This window comes from Xyrauchen texanus, chromosome 6 (genome assembly GCF_025860055.1).
Source record: "Xyrauchen texanus isolate HMW12.3.18 chromosome 6, RBS_HiC_50CHRs, whole genome shotgun sequence".
Taxonomy (NCBI): domain Eukaryota; kingdom Metazoa; phylum Chordata; class Actinopteri; order Cypriniformes; family Catostomidae; genus Xyrauchen; species Xyrauchen texanus.
This window is the reverse complement of record NC_068281.1, coordinates 33539702-33560231: the sequence shown is the minus strand read 5'-3', so window position 1 is coordinate 33560231 and position 20530 is coordinate 33539702. Positions and strand designations below refer to the sequence as shown.

Below are 20530 nucleotides of genomic sequence, written 5' to 3'. Positions count from 1 at the left end.
ATATATTTTCCCCATCTGAAACCATACATTAATTTCAATTTTTTTAAATTGCAGGTACTGCTTTCTGTACATTGTTCACACTCCATATAAAACACACATTTTTTATTATTATTTGGAAAGACACCAGTATTCATATTGATAATGATACATACCAAATTGATGCCTATCATCCATCATTCTTCCTATATTCAGTCTCTTTATTAGGGCTAGAAATCACCAGGCACCTCACAATAACATTTGTTATACGTATCACCTATACTTCTATACTAACTCACATATATTTCTGTTTCAGTATTTTTCTACAAATTATCAAATTGACGCCATCTTCTGAACACTCGAATGTACTATATTAAAAGTATTTCAATTAAGGTAACCTACATCAAACTTGTAAATCATAAATTGTATAATATCATAAGATAAAATATTATAAACTTGCCAGTTTATATATAAGGAAAATATTTGAAGCTTTTTATTAAACCAAATCTTATATTATTGCCTTCTTAGAATAAAATGGTTTTGCAATGTTCCTCACATGTAAGTTGCTTTAACTTACAAGTAAACTTTTCTCAGTATTCATATATATATATATATATATATATATATATATATATATATATATATATATATATATATATATATAAATTATCACCATCTATAACTTGGGCAGGATGCTACCATGATGGTTTAAACTAAAGTGAACTGTATTGTATATTCTAAAAGGTAAGTATGCACAATAAAATATTTGTAATGTTATTAAAGTATTCCATGTAATCATGTTTATTTTCTTTCTTATTGAACCAAAGGGGGACAGTATCTGACAGTAACATTCTCAACACGTTGTCAGGATGTGTTCCCCCTGCTATCATGGACAAATGTAGGGATAGCCAGATTAAAAAAATCACAGGGTTACCTGTTGTGGGGAAACAAGTCAGCAGTATGAATTTGAAACATGTATGATATTTCTTTCTTATTGAACACAGTAGGAGCAGTAGGATAATTCTCAGCTGTCAGGATGTGTTCCCCCTGCTATCATGGAGGTGGTTCTAAGACAAAGATAAAACCTAAAAACGTGTGTGATGTTATTTACAATTTCTTTTGACCTTTTCTCAGTAAATTGCAATGAAAAATGTTTATTGCACTTTGTATGTTAATTTATAAATAAAAGCTATTTATGACATCATTTATGAAAACTCCAGACTTTACAGCATTTTTCAGAAATGCCTAAAACATTTACACAGTACAGTATACTAAAAGTTTCATAAACAGTTTAAAGCAGTTCAGAAACTTTATCAGGATCAAAGCTAAGACATATACACCATCTTCTGGAAAATAAAGGCTCTACATTATACAATTGTACAATAATGTAATTCTCAACTACAGTAAATCAAACTATTTTTTTAACTAAAGATAAAATGGTAATATACCTGCTAACATTCGACATCCCAATTATGTCATTTATTCATCCTTTTTGGTAATTTCATGACTTAACCCTCTGGGGTCTGAGGGTGTTTTGGGCACTGGAGAATTTTGACATGCCTTGACATTTGTGCTTTTTTCAGTTGCTTAAAAACACATTAATGGCTAAAGTCTGATAAAACTGTATTCAGCACAAACTGGGCTACAATAATATGTGAGCAACATATATGTACATGTTTGTATTTTTGAGAAAATAACGTTTATGCATGGTTTTTGAAAATACTAAATTTTTAAGTCACTGAAATAAGGCCATATAACACATACTAAACATTTGTCCACAAGACTTTTGAGAACTGGCTCTTGTTTTTGCTACAAAATGATGTGAAAATCATCCTGATCACTCATTCATACAAAACAATATAGTAATTTAACTTTTGTAAGACACTTTTAGTGTTAGAAAGGTCATATGCAAGGAGGCGTGAACTATCATGAATATTGAGGTAATTCACACCTGAGGAGACAAAAGACCACTCCTCTGTGCCTATCAGTGAGGGATAGAGAATGAATGTGAGGAGACTTAATGATCAAAATCAAGTTTTAAGTTTAAAGAAGTAATCTGACTATACATTTTCTTTACATAAAGACTTTACTTAATTTTAGAGCTACACTACCATTTAACAGTTTTAGAAGAAGTCTCTTCTGCTCACCAAGACTGCATTTATTTGATCCAAAATACAGTAAAAACATTTTGTGAACTCATTTTACAATTTAAAAGAACAGTTTTATATTTTAATATATTGTAAAATGCAATTTGTGATCAAAGTGGAATTTTCTGTAGTCTTCAGTGTCACATGATCCTTCAGAAATCAATATAATATGCTGATTTTCTAATATGGGCATATTTAAAGTGCATTTAACCTGAACCCATATTTGCAAGCACAAGCTTTGTTGATGATAATGAGGTCAGCATAAACACTAGATAAAATATAATCTAAACATTCATATTATTTTTATATCATATTACATATCATATTTATATCATACAGCATACAATATAAATACCTGCTTTAACTGAAACAGCATTTAAATGTAACTAAAACTTGCTTATTGGGACATATTTTAAATTTCAACACTCTGAATCCTGGCTGGCAAGTCTGGAAACAGTCCAACTAGTAAAATATGTACATGTTTATATAAAATAGCATGTCAACTAATTAAAACTAAATGACTTACTTGTCCGAAATTGTATCCTCGGCTGGATCAAGTCTCTCTTCAAAATAGAAACGTTCATCGGAGTCCCGCTCTTCTTCTGAGGAAAATGTTAACTCTTCGTCACTATCCAGGAGTTTCCTGGCCTGTGTATCGTTACAAACAAGCAGTAAAGTGAATTAATTTTTACATCAAACCTCTGAACACTGCCACGGGGGTTTACCATTTGATTTGATCGACTCAGCACATTAGCGTATTAATGGTGTGCTCTGCTGGTGGGTGTGATCACATTATCTATAATTAGATGAACCGGTAAAAACTGTTCAAACAGATTGCATTGCAGGAGAATATTTGTTTTAAATTTGAATTGTTTTATTTAAAAGTAGAAATCTTAAGCTTTCTTTAGACATATGTTTCATGTTTGTGTGATAAGTATTCGCAGAGTTTCAGTTCATTTTTGTGACGTGTTTCAGAAATATGCTCGCAAACCCAGAGACTGCTTACAGCTCACCCTTTTTATTTTCTTTATTTTAAAAAGCACAAGGTTACACAAATAAAAGTAGACCCTTTATAGTCTCTAATGATGTCTTGCACTTATCTGTATGTCCCAAAATGACAGAGTATTTTATGTTGTTTCCGCTGTAATGATGGAAAAATCCGACCCCAGAGGGTTAATAATAGGCAGCGTAACTGCAATATCACAGGCTCGTAATTTTCATTACCATTATATGATCAATTCACAATGTCGTATTTATGTCCTCCTAATATTGCAAGCTTACCCAGAATGGTCCATTTACCTAATATATTCGTAATATTTAGGTAATTCCATGACATACTGACAAAGTAACTGCAACATCATGGACCTATAATTTCATTACTGTTAAATTACAAATTCACAACGTAATTTTACGTTCTCCTAATGTCACAAACTTACAATGGTCCAGTTATGTAATGTATTCATAATATTTGGGTAATTCTGTGACTTGATGGCAACGCAACTGCAGTGTCATAGGTCTGTAATATAATTACCACTTCACCTTCAAATTCCAATTTTTCATGTTCTCCTGTGTGATCCAAAACTAGATTCTTCTGTCATGTAATTTGATATGTAAATTTCTATCAAAATGATCAGAGAAAGTCTTGATAGACAGGTGGTAGCTTAGTTCATCACTCAGAATGACTAAAAATAACCTACAACACCTTTCTCTAAATGCTTATTGAGCGAAGTACAACAGGATGCATGAAAAATGGTTGAATATCGTTTTAGGTATAAAATATCTATATCTAGTGGCTGTTTTGTCCATTTATAGACTTTAAACAACAGCTTGGCTCCTTACCTAGTAAAAAAAAACAGCTAATTTCTAGACGTTGACTTCATCTGAATTCGTCATGTGGGTGACCCTCTGTGTAAGACACTCAAAAAGCACAAATTCTGTCGGTCGGACTCTTGGGTTTTGGCACGGAGTTCTCGCCATAGTGGATATTACCACTGGTTATCAGGCATAGGTTTCGAGTAATACTGAAGCAGAGCTATCTTATTACACCTACGGGGATCAGTTTCACTTTTAAGTGACTATATCATAATTCTAGAGGGTCAGAAGTTTACATGCACTAAGATAACTGTGCCCAACTGAAGTTGTACTGAATTGGAGGTGTATCTGTGGAGACATTTTAAGGCCTACCTTCAAACTAAGTGCCTCTTTGCTTGACATCATGGGAAAATCCAAATAAATCAGTCAAGACCTCAGAAATATATTGTGGACCTCCACAATTCTGGTTCATCCTTGGGAGCAATTTGCAAATGCCTGAAGTACAATGTTCATCTGTACAAACAATAGTACAAACAAGTATAAAAACCATGGGACCATGCAGCCATCACACCGCTCAGGAAAGAAAAGCATTCTGTCTCCTAGAGATGAATGTAGTTTGGTGTGAAAAGTGCAAATCAATCCCAAAACAACCGCAAAGGACCTTGTGAAGATTCTGGAGGAAACGGGTAGACAAGTATCTATATCCACAGTAAAACGAGTCCTCAGCAAGGAAAATGCTGGAGGAATGGGCCAAAATTCTAGCAACTTATTTTAAGAAGCTTGTGGAAGGCACCCAAAACATTTGATCCAAGTTAAATGATTGAAAGGAAATGCTACCAAATACTAACAAAGTGTTTGTAAACTTCTGACCCACTGGGAATGTGATTAAAGAAATAAAAGCTGAAATAAATCATTCTCTCTTCTATTATTCTTACGATTCACATTCTTCAAATAAAATAGTGATCCTAACTGACCTAAGACTGGGAATGTTTTACAAGATTAAATGTCAAGAATTGTGAAATTGTGAGTTTATATGTATTTGGCTAAGGTGTATGTACACTTCTGACTTCAACTGTATATATGCAACTGCTCCAAGGGGGCCCACAACATATTTTAAACTGCATTTTTTAATACGAAATTCCTTGCTATGGCACTGTATATACAGTATAATGTAGAGTATTTCCTATTTATATATATGAGATTCAAGCCCCAACAAACTCCAGGGACTCTTATTTTGAAATGACATATATATATATATATATATATATATATATATATATATATATATATATATATATATATATATATATATATATATATATATAACTCCTGGGACTCATATATACACGACAGAGACTAACTAACTAACTAACTAACTAACTAACTATCTATCTATCTATCTATCTATCTATCTATCTATCTATCTATCTATCTATCTATCTATCTATCTATCTATCTATCTATCTATCTATCTATCTATCTATCTATCTATCTATCTATCTATCTATCTATCCTTCCTTTTCTGTCATTTCAAAATAAGAGTCCCCTGAGTTTTTGGGTCTTGTATTTCAATGTATTACATCTGGGATTTTATACATTTTGTAGCCTCTATGTCTGTGCCTCTATGTCTGTAAATCGAAACTAATACTATCGGGTAATTAATCGGTTATTGGTATTTTGCACCAGTTATCGGTATCTGCATAATCCAGTATGAGTCAACCTTTAGATAATATTACACGCTGCTTGAAAAGTATAAAGTCAAGATGTAAACATTATATGGATTAACATGATTTTAGTGTGATATTTTGTGTTGCGCAGTTCTTCTCTAATTGTTTTTTTTTTTTATCAGGTTGTTAAAATTGGCCGCTCAGTAGTGGAACCTAATCCAGGATTTTGGACTCAGCTGGAGAGACACGAACAGGAGCTGAAGATCAGGAGGTCAGCCAGAAGCAGATCCAACTCCTCTCCACTTTAACTTTATACTAATATTTTCTGGTAATACATCCCCAACCTTCAAAATGTTTTGACCTTTTGTGACAATAGAGCTGTGACAAATTTCCTATGGGATGCTATCATGACAGTTTAGGATTTATAAGTAAGATAAGGTATATGCTAAACATTACATAAAGATACTTAAACATATTGTTCTACAACATACACTACACACAGTCATACCTCAAATGTGAATTTTGAAGTTGCCTTTTTTTAAAGTGTGTTGCTTCAATACAGCTTCAAAATTCACGTTTGAGGTATAACTGTGTGTAATTTATTTTGTAGAACAAACCATCCACCGGTCCACGTGTCTTCAAGTAATGTTTACCACAGACCTTATTTGACTTATAAATCCAAAACTGCCATTATAAAAACCTAGAGGAAAATCTTGAGGGAACATATGGTGAATTCTCTTCTGGGTTTGTGGACTACAAACTGAACAGCTCTATTAATATAATGCTTGATAAGATTTGAGGCCTTACACATGGGCTTTAACTCTTCAGGTTGATGCAAATTATGTGTCCCTTTAAATAAGGATGCATGCCTTGAATTATTATCCTCAGGTTTTTGTCTTAATACAGATGCCTTTTAGTGTGAGTATTCGCATATTGCCTTTACATAATGCTTCTGCCTTGTTGACATTGTTTTTTTGACAATTTCATCTTTAGAGATATGCTTTAATTTGGCTGATAATGGTTTTGACTATGCATTGACATAAATATAAAAAGTAAGAAGTAATATAATCAGCCTAGTTACCACCACCCTACCGTAAATGTTCAGATGACATATTAATGTTTGAAGGACTACAAGATCATTGTTTATTGCCAGTAGGCTGATAATAAGACAATGGAGCTTAGTTCATCACTCAGAATGACTAAAAATAACCTACAACACCTTTCTCTAAATGCTTATTGAGTGAAGTACAACAGGATGCATGAAAAATGGTTGAATATCGTTTTAGGTATAAAATATCTATATCTAGTGGCTGTTTTGTCCATTTATAGACTTTAAACAACAGCTTGGCTCCTTACCTAGTAAAAAAAACAGCTAATTTCTAGACGTTGACTTCATGTGAATCCACAGGTTTTACTGTTTAACTGAAAATCACATTTTGTTTAATCTTTTAGAGTCAGACCTGTTAACATACCTTTCCAAATAGTTATATATTTTCGCAAAGATGGGTGTATAAAGTAATGTTAATCAGTCAGAATTCAGACTGACGAATGATGATAAAGGAGGCATATCTTACTTTGGGCAGATGTGTGAATAGCTTTCAGCTGCAGATGGCAAATGATTGAAGCAGCATTGCAAAAAACAGAGTAAATGGGCATTTAAGAGGAGATTTGATTCCTTTTGTAGACTAATTAAACAAAACAAAAATCACATGACATGTTCTTGGAAAATGTCTCTACACAAATGATCATACAGATGTTGGTAATTTTGCATCAGCTCACTAAAAACTGCACGCTGGTGTGTCCATGTTGACTGATCTTATCTGACTGAACAACGTAACTGGAATAGAGCACAACAGTCTGGTTCAGGATGTAAAAATACAATTAATTTATCCCATACACAAATTGATTTTCAATGATAACTTATAAATGTTTAGAGGCAGACCTACCGCGAGCTACAAGGTTGTTGTTCATCTATGGTATATGTTTCCGTTGAAGCCATCCGTCTGTGTTATTTCAACTTCATTGTTTAAAAATCTTTTTTGATAGTGGAATTCCTTGTAAACAACTACATTACCCATGGTCCAGCAGAGAAATCTTCACCAATCAGAGAACTACGGCCAACGAATCCCAACAAACATGCCTCAGAGCGACAGCCCACTCCCACAACGCACCACTGTGAATAATGTAATCGAATCGTTCTTCCTTCACCCTTAAACTACTTATCTATTTTTACATATCAAAATATTTTGTAATAAACTTAAAATATATTGTTTATGTACTTGGAAACAACACCCTAAAATCAAAAGTTTTATTTATTCCCATAATTGTTTTTTCAAGAACATAATTCGCAATGCTTCGTGGGATTGTAGTCTGTGCCCTCATGAAATATGTAAGTACACAGCCTTGTACCTTTGTCTTTTTGTTTGATTTTCAAATACTTTTTTCCCTTTAAAATTAAGTTAGTGATGTTACCTAGAAGAATTTTAAGAAAAATCTTGGAAAAATGAATAGGGAAAATACTTCCAGAACTGCTGAAAAAAGTGGGCAGGCACTATTGTTGCACTCTATTAAATGTCGATGTCAAAGTAGGTTGAGCTCCAGGTCACACCTATTGATGACATGGATAAATAGCAGTAAGCTGGCAGGCTTATTATGAACCACTAAAACTCAAAAGCACCTTCATTTTGGCCAGTATTTGTTTGAAGTGACATCACACCTGTTCATTTTCAATTTCGTATAAATATATGGGGGCCTTTAATCTTATGTGTGACCCAATAATTAAATCACATAACAACAACATTATTCAAATAGCTGGATGCAATTGCTAAAAAAAAATTGAATATGCAAGTGTGTGTTCATTTTCAACCTAATTTTATGATAAGATAAAATGTGTAAAATCAGTCCACTTTGACAGTTTGCCAGAACAGGGAAATATCAGAAGGATTCATTGCAGAATAAAGAATGGTGTTTATTATGTCATTCTCTTCACTGAAAGAACTATGGGACACTCTAGGAACTTCTGTGATACATAGTTTCATTGATAGGCAGAACACGACAGAGATGTCAGAGACCTACATTTTATGCCACTTCTGACGAACACTATCTATCCAATCGACAAAGCTGGACACTTTGGTGTAGATGCCCAGTTTGTTTTTCTGCCCACAGCCCTCTCCCCAGGACACCAGACCAATGAGGAACCATGTATCATGATACATTGTCATCATAGGACCCCCGCTGTCCCCCTCACAAGAATCTTTGATTTGACCCAGCACGCCACCACATAACATGTTCTGCGTCAGATTGTTAATCATATAGTTGGAGCACACTTTACTGTCCATAATTGGAATATCAATGAAGTTGAGAGTGGAAATGAAATGTTTAGCTGTCTCATTTTTCTTCCCCCAGCCAGTGACAACTGTCATGGTACCGTTGCGATGCAACACTCTTTCTGCCAAGTCCCGGCTAGGGAGGCAAGCTGGGAGGATGTATGTGGAAAATGTTGCTGGTCTAGACAATTGCAACAAAGCTATGTCATTGTCCACTGTTAAATGGTTGTATTGTGGGTGAACGATGGCCTGTTTGACTGTAAAGACCAACTCTGTTCCTTCTATCTTGAATCGGTCATAGTCACCTGGAAAGATGATAAACACACTTGGTTAAAAACATCCAAACTGACCTCACAAAAGTGCCTTTTTTTCCTGTTGCTGAGATTTTTGTTTGCTAATAAAAAATCACAACCCTTTGTTTATCATCAGAGTTAAATTTCAGTTATTTTTCTATCTTTGCCAGACTAAGGCCCCATCCACACAAATATGATATTTTTGAAAACTTAAAGTTGTCACTGTGTTTTGTTTTCCGGGCTATTATGTCACTGAAAATGGGTGTTTTAAAAAAAAAGACTTATTTTAAATACTGTTCTCTGTGATACATGAGGACAGGTAAAATAGAGATTTTAAAATACAGTGACATCACAAACACAACTGGCACATGACAATGGTTATTTCTTAATATTGGGCATGTACTAGAAAGGAATTAGTGAGAAATAAAATTACATTTAGGTGATTTTTCAGTTTCTTACCAGAACCTATCATGCCTTCAGAAGACTTAGAATATGTTGCACAAGCCGCATGGACTACGCTTATGATACTTTTGAATCTTTTAAAGCTTTAAAGTGAGGCACTGTCCAGTGCAATTGTATTGAAAAGACGCATTCATTAAAACATCTCCTTTTGTGTTTTGTATAAGAAAGAAATTAATACCAGCTTGTCAATATGACATAAAATAAAACATTTTGGGTGATCTTTTCCTTTTACAGAATATTAGGCTAATAACTCTCAGGTACCTGTCTTGGCAATGGTCTCCTATGCAACATGTGCACTTTATTGCATGTTGTTTTAGACAACCAATTAATGCCAACTAAAATCGTAAAAAAAAAAAAAAAAAAGACTGCATCAACGTGCACTTGTGCAGTTAATTCAGAATGGACTTCAAAGGCATTTAGTCATTATCATACAGTTAATTCAAAATCCTTCTGTTTAAATACATGCAGAAAAAAAAAAATAATATATATATACATACAGTTGAAGTCAGAAGTTTACATACACCTTAGCTAAATACATATAAACTCACAATTTCACAATTCCTGACATTTAATCTTGTAAAACATTCCCAGTTTTAGGTCAGTTAGGATCACTACTTTATTTGAAGAAAGTGAAATGTCAGAATAATAGTATGATTTATTTCATCTTTTATTTATTTCATCACATTTCCAGTGGGTCAGAAGTTTACATACACATTGTTAGTATTTGGTAGCATTGCCTTTAAATTGTTTAACTTTTAAAAGTTTTTTCAGTTCTGCCCACAAATTCTCTATTGGATTGAGGTCAGGGCTTTGTGATGGCCACTCCAATACCTTGACTTTGTTGTCCTTAAGCCATTTTGCCACAGCTTTGGAGGTACGATTGGGGTCATTGTCCATTTGGAAGACCCATTTGTGATCAAGCTTTAACAAGCTTTAACCTGGCTGATGTCTTGGAAGACGTTGCTTCAACATTTCAACGTAATTTTCCTTCCTCATGATGCCATCTATTTTGTGAAGTGCACCAAGGTGTTCTTCGGCTTGCAATACTCACCCATTTTCCTCCAAACATAACGATGGTCATTATGCCAAAACAGTTACATTTTGGTTTCGTCAGACTAGAGGAAATTTCTCCAAAAAGTAAGATCTTCAACGTCATCTGCACTTGCAAACTGTAGTCTGGCTTTTCTATGGAGGTTTTGGAGCAGTGGCTTCTTCCTTGCTGAGCAGACTTTCAGGTTATGTTCGATACAGGACTTGTTTTACTGTTGATATAGATACTTGTTTGGATACTTGTATAGATACTTGTAGATACTGTCTACCTGTTTCCTCCAGCATCTTCACAAGGTCCTTTGCTGTTGTTTTGGGATTGATATGTACTTTTCACACCAAACTACATTCATTTCTAGGAGACAGAATGTGTCTTCTTCCTGAGCGGTATGATGGCTGCGTCTTTCCATGGTGTTTATACTTGCGTACTATTGTTTGTACAGATGAACGTGGTACCTTCAGGTGTTTGGAAATTGCTCCCAAGGGTGAACCCGACTTGTGGTGGTCCACAATTGATTTATGAGGTTTTGACTGATTTATTTAGATTTTCCCATGACATCAAGCAAAGAGGCACTGCGTTAGAAGGTAAGCCTTAAAATGAATCCACAGGTACACCTCCAATTGACGCCAATTATCCTATCAGAAGCAAATTGGCTAATTGCCTAAAGGCCTGACATAATTTTCTGGAATTTTCCAAGCTGCTTAAAGGCACAGTTAACTTAGTGTATGTAAACTTCTGACCCACTGGAATTGTGATATAGTCAATTCAAAGTTAAACAATCTGTCTGTAAACAACTGTTGGAAAAGTGACTCGTATCATGCACAAAGTAGATGTCCTAAACCACTTGCCAGTCGATCCAGTCTGGCCATTCTCTGTTGACCTCTCTCATCAACAAGGCATTTCCAACCGCAGTTACAGAAATACTCAAACCAGCCTGTCTGGCACCAACAATCATCCATGTGATTATCTAATCAGCCAATTGTGTGGCAACAGTGCAGTGCATAAAATCATTCTGATACGGGTCTGGAACTAATAGCGTTCACATCAACCATCAGAACTGTCAGGACCCAGTCTCGAACCCGGGTTTCTGTGTGAGAAACAGTCACTTAGCAAACTGAGCCACTAGTGGTCGGCAGAACCTAGAAGATGAGGCAGACACAGTAGTGGACGGTATAAGCCGGCTGGCCTCCGATGACACAGGGCGGAGGGGGAGGTCTGCCTGCCGGGACAAGGGGAGAAAAAACAACAGGTTTTAATAAGGAGATGTGAAATGTGGGATTAATCTTAAGGGATCTGGGTAAGTGCAGGCGATATGTAACGGGGTTAAGTCTCCTGGCAACCTTAAAGGGACCAATGTACTTCTGGGACAGCTTGCGAGACTCCACCCATAGAGGTATGTTTTTTGTGGAGAGCAAGACTCCCTGGCCGGGGGACAGGGTGGGGCCGGGACGGCGATGTCTGTTGGCTTGAAGTTGGTACCTTTGTGAGGAACGTAGAAGATTGCGACGGGCCTTCCTCCACGTAAGGCGACAGCGTCTGATGAACTTCAGGGCTGAAGGCACTCCGACTTCTACCTCCTGGTCAGGGAACAATGGGGGGGATAGCCAAACTGACTCTCATGCGGGGACATTGTGCGCGTACTCGACCCAAACGATGAAGGACGACCATGTGGACGAGTTGTTGGAGACCATACATCTGAGGGCTGTTTCCAGCTCTTGATTCATCCTCTCAGTTTGGCTGTTGGACTCTGAGTGGTACCCTGAAGAAAGACTGGCAGTGGCCCCCATGAGCTGGCAGAAGGCCTTCCAAAACCTCGAGGTGAACTAGGGCCTCTGTCGGAAACCATATCCTGAGGGAAGCCAAAGACTCGGAACACGTGATTAATTACAAGCTCAGCTGTTTCCTTTGCAGAAGGTAACTTAGTCATAGGGACGAACCTGGCCGCCTTAGAAAACCTGTCGATGATGACTAGGATAGTAGTATTACCATGGGACGGAGGAAGGCCTGTGATAAAGTCCAACGAGATATGGGACCAGGGTAGGTGGGGAATAGATAAAGGGTGAAGGAGTCCTTGAGGGCGGAGATGAGAAGATTTGCCCTGGCAGCACACAGGACAGGCCTTGACGAAGGTGCCAATGTCTTCTTTAATGGTGGGCCACCAGAACTTTCGCTGAATGAACTCCAAGGTGCGACCTATGACCGGGTGACAGGTGAGGTGAGAGGAGTGTCCCCACAGAAGGACCTGGGACCTCACTGCCTTGGGGACAAACAACCGATTGGCAGGACCTCCTTTAGGACCCGGTTCTGTAGCTTGAGCTTGTCTCACGGTGTCCTCAACTTGCCACGAGATTGGGGCTACGATCTTAGTGGTAGGAAGGACAGGCATGTCAGTATCTTCTCGAACGGCAGGAGCGTAGACTCGGGACAAGGCGTCCGGTTTGAGATTCTTCGACCCGGGCCGATAGGTGAGGGTAAACTGAAATCGATTGAAAAAAGAGACCATCGAGCTTGTCTGGAGTTCAACCGCTTAGCCTTCTGGATATACTCCAGATTTTTGTGGTCTGTAAGCACTTGAAATGGTTGAGAAGCCCCCTCGAGCCAGTGTTTCCATTCCTCCAATGCCATCTTAACCGCTAGGAGTTCACGATCCCCCACATCATAGTTCCTCTCGGCTGGTGTAAGCCGGTGTGAGAAGAAAACGCAAGGGTGGAGCTTCTTGTCTTCACCCCTCTGAGACAGGACAGCTCCAACACCAACCTCTGAGGCATCAACCTCCACCACAAAAGGTTCACCCGCTATAGGTAGTGTCAGGATGGGAGCAGAGAGGATGCGCTGCTTGAGTCCTTGGAAGGCCGTCTCAGCTTCTTTTCCCCACAGAAACCTTGCATTGCCACCCTTGGTTAAAGCTGAGAGAGGAGCTGCCACCTAGCTGAAGTTCTTGATGAACTTGCGATAAATGTTTGTGCAGCCCAGAAAACGTTGGACTTCCTTAACGGACTTAGGGGTGGGCCAATCCGCTACAGCCTCTACCTTCCTGGAGTCCATTTGGATTCGACCGGGTTCCACTACAAATCCCAAGAATTGTACTCGGGAGGAATGGAATTCACATTTTTCCGTCTTAACGTACAAATGGCTGTCTAGGAGGCATTTGAGTACTTGTCTGACTTGTTTAGTGTGTTCTTGAAGGGAGCTTGAAAAGATGAGGATATCATCCAAGTGAACAAACACGAAGATGTTAAGCATATCCCTAAGTACATCGTTTATGAGTGCTTGGAACACAGCTGGGGCATTGGTCAGGCCGAAGGGCATCACTATGTATTCGTAGTGACCGGTAGGAGTGTTGAAACTGGTCTTCTACTCGTCACCGTGTCTGATCCGCACAATATGGTGTGTGTTCCGCAGGTCAAGCCTTAGTGAAGAGGGCTACTTCCTGGAGCAGCTCAAACGCTGTGGCCATAAGGGGTAGGGGTAGCGGTTGCGAACAGTTATGGCATTGAGTCCCCGGTAGTCGATGCATGGACGTAATCCACCGCCTTTTTTGGCCACAAAGAAAAAACCTGCTCCCGCGGGCGACGTGGATGGACGAATGAGGCCTGCTGCCAATGCGTCCTTGATGTAGGTATCCATAGCAGCTCGTTCGGGAGGAGATAGGGAAAAAATCCGACCCCTGGGGGGGGGGCAGGAGCCTGGAAACAGGTCCATGGGGCAATCGTACGATCTATGGGGTGGTAGCATGGTGGCCCTCTGTTTGCTAAATACCGGCTTGAGGTCATGGTAACTCTCGGGAACTCAAGACAAGTCGATGGATTCTAGAGATGTAAGGGTTGTGGCTGTGCAGCCAGGGGTAGCCTAGGACAAGAGGGAACTCAGATCAGGGAATCAATTGAAAGTTTATCACTTCCTGGTGTTGGGAAACTGAAAGTCGCAAGGGAGCAGTGACATGAGTGAAAGAGACCGCCATCCGGCGGTCTCTTTCAGCCTGGGAGATGCATCCAATCTGCATGGATTCCGGTAGAGCCAGTGGGGATAAAGGTGGGGACTCGGAGCTGGGATCGATAGGAGCTAGGGCGAGAAGTCTTCGGTTGAGTTCTCTTTCTCTCAGGCGCTGGTCTATATGTGAGGCCAACTTGATCAGGGACTCGAGATCGTCTGGTGGTTCCCGAGTGGCCAGTTCGTCTTGGATGGCGTCGGAGAGACCCTTCAGAATGCACACCATGAGCGCCTCGTCATTCCAGCCACTCACTGCTGCTACCGTGCGGAACTGGATTGCATAGTCCGTCACACTGCGCTGACCTTGGTGGAGAGTCAGGAGCTGTTTGGCTGAGTCAGGACCGCTGGTAGGACCTTGGAAAATTCGCTTGAATTCCTCAGTACAGGCAGAGTAGCTGGCACAGCAGGGACTTTGGGCATCCCACACAGCAGTGTGATGATGTATGCGATCTTGGACCGGTCGGTGGGAAATGACGAGGGTCATTTCAGAGAGAACATTGGGTAAGGAAACAAGCACCTGAAATCCATTGGGGAGGCAGAAGACAAGGTTCAGCCAGGGGGTTAACTGCTACGGCACTTGTATATTAGGTACTGGGGCGGGAGCGGTTGCCGGGGGAAGTAGATCAGATATCTGCTTTATGGAAGTCAGCATCTCTGATAGGAGTTGAGAATGTCTAACCATCAAGGCCTCTTGCTGAGCCAGAGTGGCCTCGTGACGTTGGACAGTCCCCTCGTGTTGGCACTGGCTGCCTCTGGGTTCATCTTGGCTCTGTGTTTCTGTCAGGACCCGGTCTTGAACCCGGGTCTCCGGTGTGAGAAATAGTCACTTAACAAACTGAGCCACTAGTGGTCGGCAGAACCAGAATAATGTAAAAAGTAAAGATCTTCAGGCAAAAAATATAAATCCACAACGTCAAAAGTCATTCCAGGAAAAAAGGTAATACACCAAGTCAAAAGGTAAATCCACAAGGTAAGAAGGTATAGCAGAAAAAAGGCCTCAAAAGATAATCCAAAAAATAAATGAGTATCAGAACAGTACCACAAGAGAATCCAACTGGAGCCACAAACGTTCACAGCTTCACTGAGGCTGGGTGCTAACATTCAAACACAGAGCAAAGAACTAAGGAAAACTAAGGGTTTAAATACATACAAGGGAAACAAGGCACAGGTGCAAATAATAACTAGATCAGACAAAAGGCATGATGGGGGCCTCTAGGGGCCAAAACCAGAAAAAACCTGGCCGAATGCTGACAAGAATGGGGGAAAAAATTTGATCTCAGTGATTTGGAGTGTGGCATGATTGTTGGTGACAGACGGGCTGGTTTGAGTATTTGTGTAACTGCTGATCTCTTGGTATTTTCATGCACAACATTCTCTAGAATTTACACAGAATGGTGCCAAAAACAAAAAAACATCCATTGAGCGGCAGTTCTGTGGAAGGAAATGCCTTGTTGATGAGAGAGATAAACAGAGAATGACCAGACTGGTTTGAACTGACTAAGTCTATGGTAACTCAGATAACGGCTCTGTACAATTGTGGTGAGAAGAATAGCATCTCAGAATACTATTCTGAGATTCTGTTTGGTGCTGTTTTGGTGGCATGAGGGGGACCTACACAATATTAGGAAGGTGGTTTTAAAGTTGTGGCTTGTATGTTGTGCTGTGTGTGTGTGTGTGTGTGTGTGTGTGTGTGTGTGTGTGTGTGTGTGTGTGTGTGTGTGTGTGTGTGTGTGTGTATTAAACAATTTTCTGTTACAGCATAATTCTGTGCAGCTGCTTTGAAACGGTGCCTGTGGTGAAAAGCGCTATACAAATAAAATTGAGTTGACCTGACAAGGATCTTCTAAGAACATAGGCAAAATATAAATGTAAAAGGGGATTAAAAAGTATTGCACTTTAAAGAGTTACTTTTGTATAACCAAAATGAATTACGTACCCAGTCTGACAGTTAAGCGTGTGCTTGACTCTAGGCAGTGAGCTGCCGTGAGAACCCAGTTTTCATCAATCAAAACCCCACCACAATGAAGCATAATCTCATGATTTAGTATAAGTGCCTGCAAAATACACACATAATTTAATGAGATAGCTACAAAGCAGTTTTGGGGGGTTTTGGTACAATATATAATGTCCAAATTAACATTTATAAAAATATCTGGCACTTTAGTCAACATAGATATTATAAAAGATAAGACAGTACCTGCCAGGGACTCTCTCCCTTTTTACCAACTGTACCCCCCACAAGCCATGGCTGTAAACCTGTCATAGGCTTCTTCTTATAGAATGACTTTGCTATTCGAATCTGGCCACATGAATCCTTGTCTGTAAATAAGAAACATGCACAGAGACCATAATTCATTGACTACAGTGATATGGGCTCTTACACCTTGAGATGTATCAAAAAAACTCCAAATGGCAGAAATGATTGGAAGATAATACATTTTATAACACATTTTTACAAGATGTCAACTGATTGCTTCACATAGTTTACACATAACATTTTATTGTAAGCTTTAAAAAAAAAAAAAAAAGTATATGTTTTTTTTTTGCATGCATTTGTGAATTTCAATGTATTTCTTTTGTTTTTTTTTTTGGTGAAAAGTTTTTATTGTATTTACACTGTAAAAAATATGTTGTCAGGTAACCTTAAAATGCTTAATGTGGTAATATCTAAATTACTGGTTTTATTCAAGTAAAACATTATAGTTAATATGACTAAATCCTCATAGGTTACTGCAACAAAAGTAATTTTAAAGGTCAGTTCAAGTTGAAAAGCTCTGTAAAGTAATTAAAACATACTTATGGGAGTACACTTTTTAGAGTCATCTTGGAGTTGGTATCCTTTAATACAACTGCATCTGCGACCGAGACCATCCTCTTTCTCGTGACACTCATGATCACAATCACCATTTTTCACAGAGCAGTTAGTGACTGTGCTGCCTGAGGACAAAGCACATAACTGCTGTCAGGACATTTATCACCATGACCTCAGTGCATACCACTAGAGAGAACTCCAGAAATCCACTACTAAATGTCCCAAATCAGCCACTGCACTATATATAAACAAAACACTGAACAAGCAGTGAAAATACAGCAAGGACAAAGGAAGTCCTTGATGAATTCACACTAATTTAAATGTACCAAAAAATCAATTACTGATAATTGTTTAAATGCTGTAACTTGTACATATAAAGGTGTTCCCCTTCTGTCACTCACTCGACGTTGTGTCGATGTAGTGACATTAGGGGTCGCTCTTGAGAGCCCCGAAAACCTCCCATTCTTTGAGAAAAGGCCAATGAGAATTCTTGAGTGGAATTTGCATACCACTCCCCCGGACATATGGTTATAAAAGGAGCTGGAATGCAATTATATTCAAATATTTTCTTCGGAACCGAGCGGTTGTACTATCAGCGAGCTGAATACTACTGCTGTTCCATTCACCTCTTAAGAAGCATATGCTGTTGGATATACGCTGCATTTCCAGCGGCTTTCTCTCCCTCCGCACATCGAGTGCAGATTTCGCCCCTGGGCTCTTCGACAGCACGTTGAGTGAGTGACAGAAGGGGAATGTCATGGTTAATGTTGTAACCTCCGTTCCCTGATGCCATGTCCCTATTGCCACTACAATGTACTAGCCACAGAAATGGCCGGACCTTGTCTCGGCTCCTCAGCACAAAACCTGAGTGGAATTGCATTTCAGCTCCTTTTATACCCTTATGTCCTGGGGAATGGCATGCAAATTCCATTCGCCAATTCTCATTGGCCTTTTCTCAAAGAATGGGAGGTGCTCGGTTCTCTCAAGAGCGACCCCAAGTGTCACTACATCGACAAAACATCTCGTTCCCTCCATCAGGGACCGGAGGTTATGACAGTAACCATGACGTTTTCATACTTTGATTGTTGGTCCGAACCAGAGATTGATTACACCTAGCACATTTACATTCATTTTAAAAGTTTGATTTCAGTCAGACTTTGTAATTAATCTTTTTATTTTTGAGAAGTTGAACTATCAGCCCTAGATAATGCGATTGTAGCTCTGCTTCATCCAGCATGATACACATAAATAGGACTGCAATTGCCTATACGTTGTGCAATGGCAAAGGCAATTTATGTAATGACAAGCTGCAATGAAAAAGTGTATACTAAAAATAAGCCCATACTATACTAATTGTGGCCACATGCAAAGATGATAATTATGCTTCATCAGATGGATTGCTTTCAGACCAACAGTGAACCAAACTGTAACCCAGTTCAAAAGAACCATCCACCCAAACAACCTTTTTAAGACTCCAGTGTTAAAGCACCCTTAGAGAGATAGAGGCTCACGCAAGTCACAATGTTTCCCTTCAAACCCAGGGTTGCAGTAGCAGGAGTAATCCTGTAACAGGTCCACACACTTTCCATTAACACATGGAGTTGAGGCACACTGGTCTCCATCTAAGAGCACACAACACATATAATTAGTAAAAGATATGATGGCCTGCAGCGATATTCCACAAGACAGACCAGCCTAACCTGTATACACCGTCCAGAATTCCAGCTGCAAAAAGAAAATATTGGATCATAATAAAAAAATAAAATAAAAAAAAAGTAAAGATAGCAAAACAAATCTACAAGTTTAAATGCTAACAAGACTAACTGTGGCCTCCCGGGTTTTGAAGATTTCCCTCGCCTCTTCAAAACTGCACATTTCCTCTTTACACTCACGCTCCAACGATGGGGGCTTTATTTCCTCCATAAATGCATAGGCTCTTCTTGAACGGAGGAGCATGTGTGCTTTTTGGCTGCTAGAAAAAACTGACCAAAACAAATCCAAGGTTCAGAGAACAGAATACTCTGAATTGGCACCAGAGATAATTACTTATAATTGGTTTTCAACTTAATGCACACAACAATTTTTTTCTGATGACCATTAAACTTCATAAGAGCATTTAAAAAATAAATACAAATTTGTAATGTAAACACATTTGTACTGACAGCCTCAAGTCACAATTTACTTAATATGAAAATGAAAGATGCAATAAAAGTGAATGGTGTCTGTGCCTGTAAGTCCATAACATTCTGTCTAACATCTCCTCTTGTGTTCCACAGAAGATAAAAAGTCATACTGGTTTGAAATGACATGACAGTGAATAAAGGATGTCAGAAATGTCATTTTTGGGTTTGCAACTGTTTATAAATTCTAAAGTGATATTTATTTCTCATACATTACCTGTCTTGCAGAGAGCCCTGGCAGACCAAAATATAACCAGTACTGAGATACAGAGGAAGAGGCTCCTCATCATGGTATAAGACCCTGTAAATACATCAAGACCTAAAACTACAATTCAACAATGAAAATCTGTTAGATTTGAAGATTTTACCAAATTTAAACTGACTAGAAGTACATGGGTGATTAAAGGCGACTTAATTATACACTATCTAAAATACTATGTAAGAACACACGCATGCACGTACGTACACACACACACAAATAATTCTTACCAGATTTGTCCTCAGATGAGAACTATATTGGAAGAAACATGAAACCAAAATATTTAATTGGCTTAACTTTTATCTATCTCTGCTTTGCAATCTAGTAGGAGGGCACAACATGTACAGCCTTTAGAAAGTCAACTGGACTCCAACAAATATTGCACAGTACAAACAATATTGGCAGAGATCAACTGAATGAGAAGTTTCATTTGCGAGTGCATTAATATCATACACTATAGCAGAATCAATCAATCAATCAATCAATCAGTTCTTGAAGACTTAACAAACTCTTACATATTATTATGAATATTAACTTACAGTTTAAAAAATAAGAAAG

The 20530-nt window shown here is 38.5% G+C and overlaps 1 protein-coding gene across 4 annotated transcripts; it reads right to left on the bottom strand.

The window, feature by feature from the left end:
• Positions 1-8549: 8549 nt before the first annotated feature.
• Positions 8550-20530, bottom strand: LOC127644654 (vitamin K-dependent protein C-like). 4 transcript variants are annotated; one of them, XM_052127956.1, is made up of 10 exons: positions 20512-20530; positions 20203-20224; positions 19931-20014; positions 19349-19515; positions 19234-19258; positions 19045-19155; positions 17518-17658; positions 16919-17040; positions 16658-16775; positions 8550-9233 (listed from the first exon to the last, which is right to left on the bottom strand). In XM_052127956.1, the coding sequence occupies exons 3-10, from the start codon at positions 20001-20003 to the stop codon at positions 8674-8676; spliced, it is 1317 nt and encodes a 438-aa protein (XP_051983916.1). In that variant the 5' UTR covers positions 20004-20014; positions 20203-20224; positions 20512-20530; the 3' UTR covers positions 8550-8673. The 4 variants fall into 4 exon arrangements, with proteins under 4 accessions (XP_051983916.1, XP_051983914.1, XP_051983917.1 ...); XM_052127954.1 differs by lacking the exon at positions 20512-20530 and having other exon boundaries at positions 20203-20368; XM_052127957.1 differs by lacking the exon at positions 20512-20530 and having other exon boundaries at positions 19358-19515; positions 20203-20367.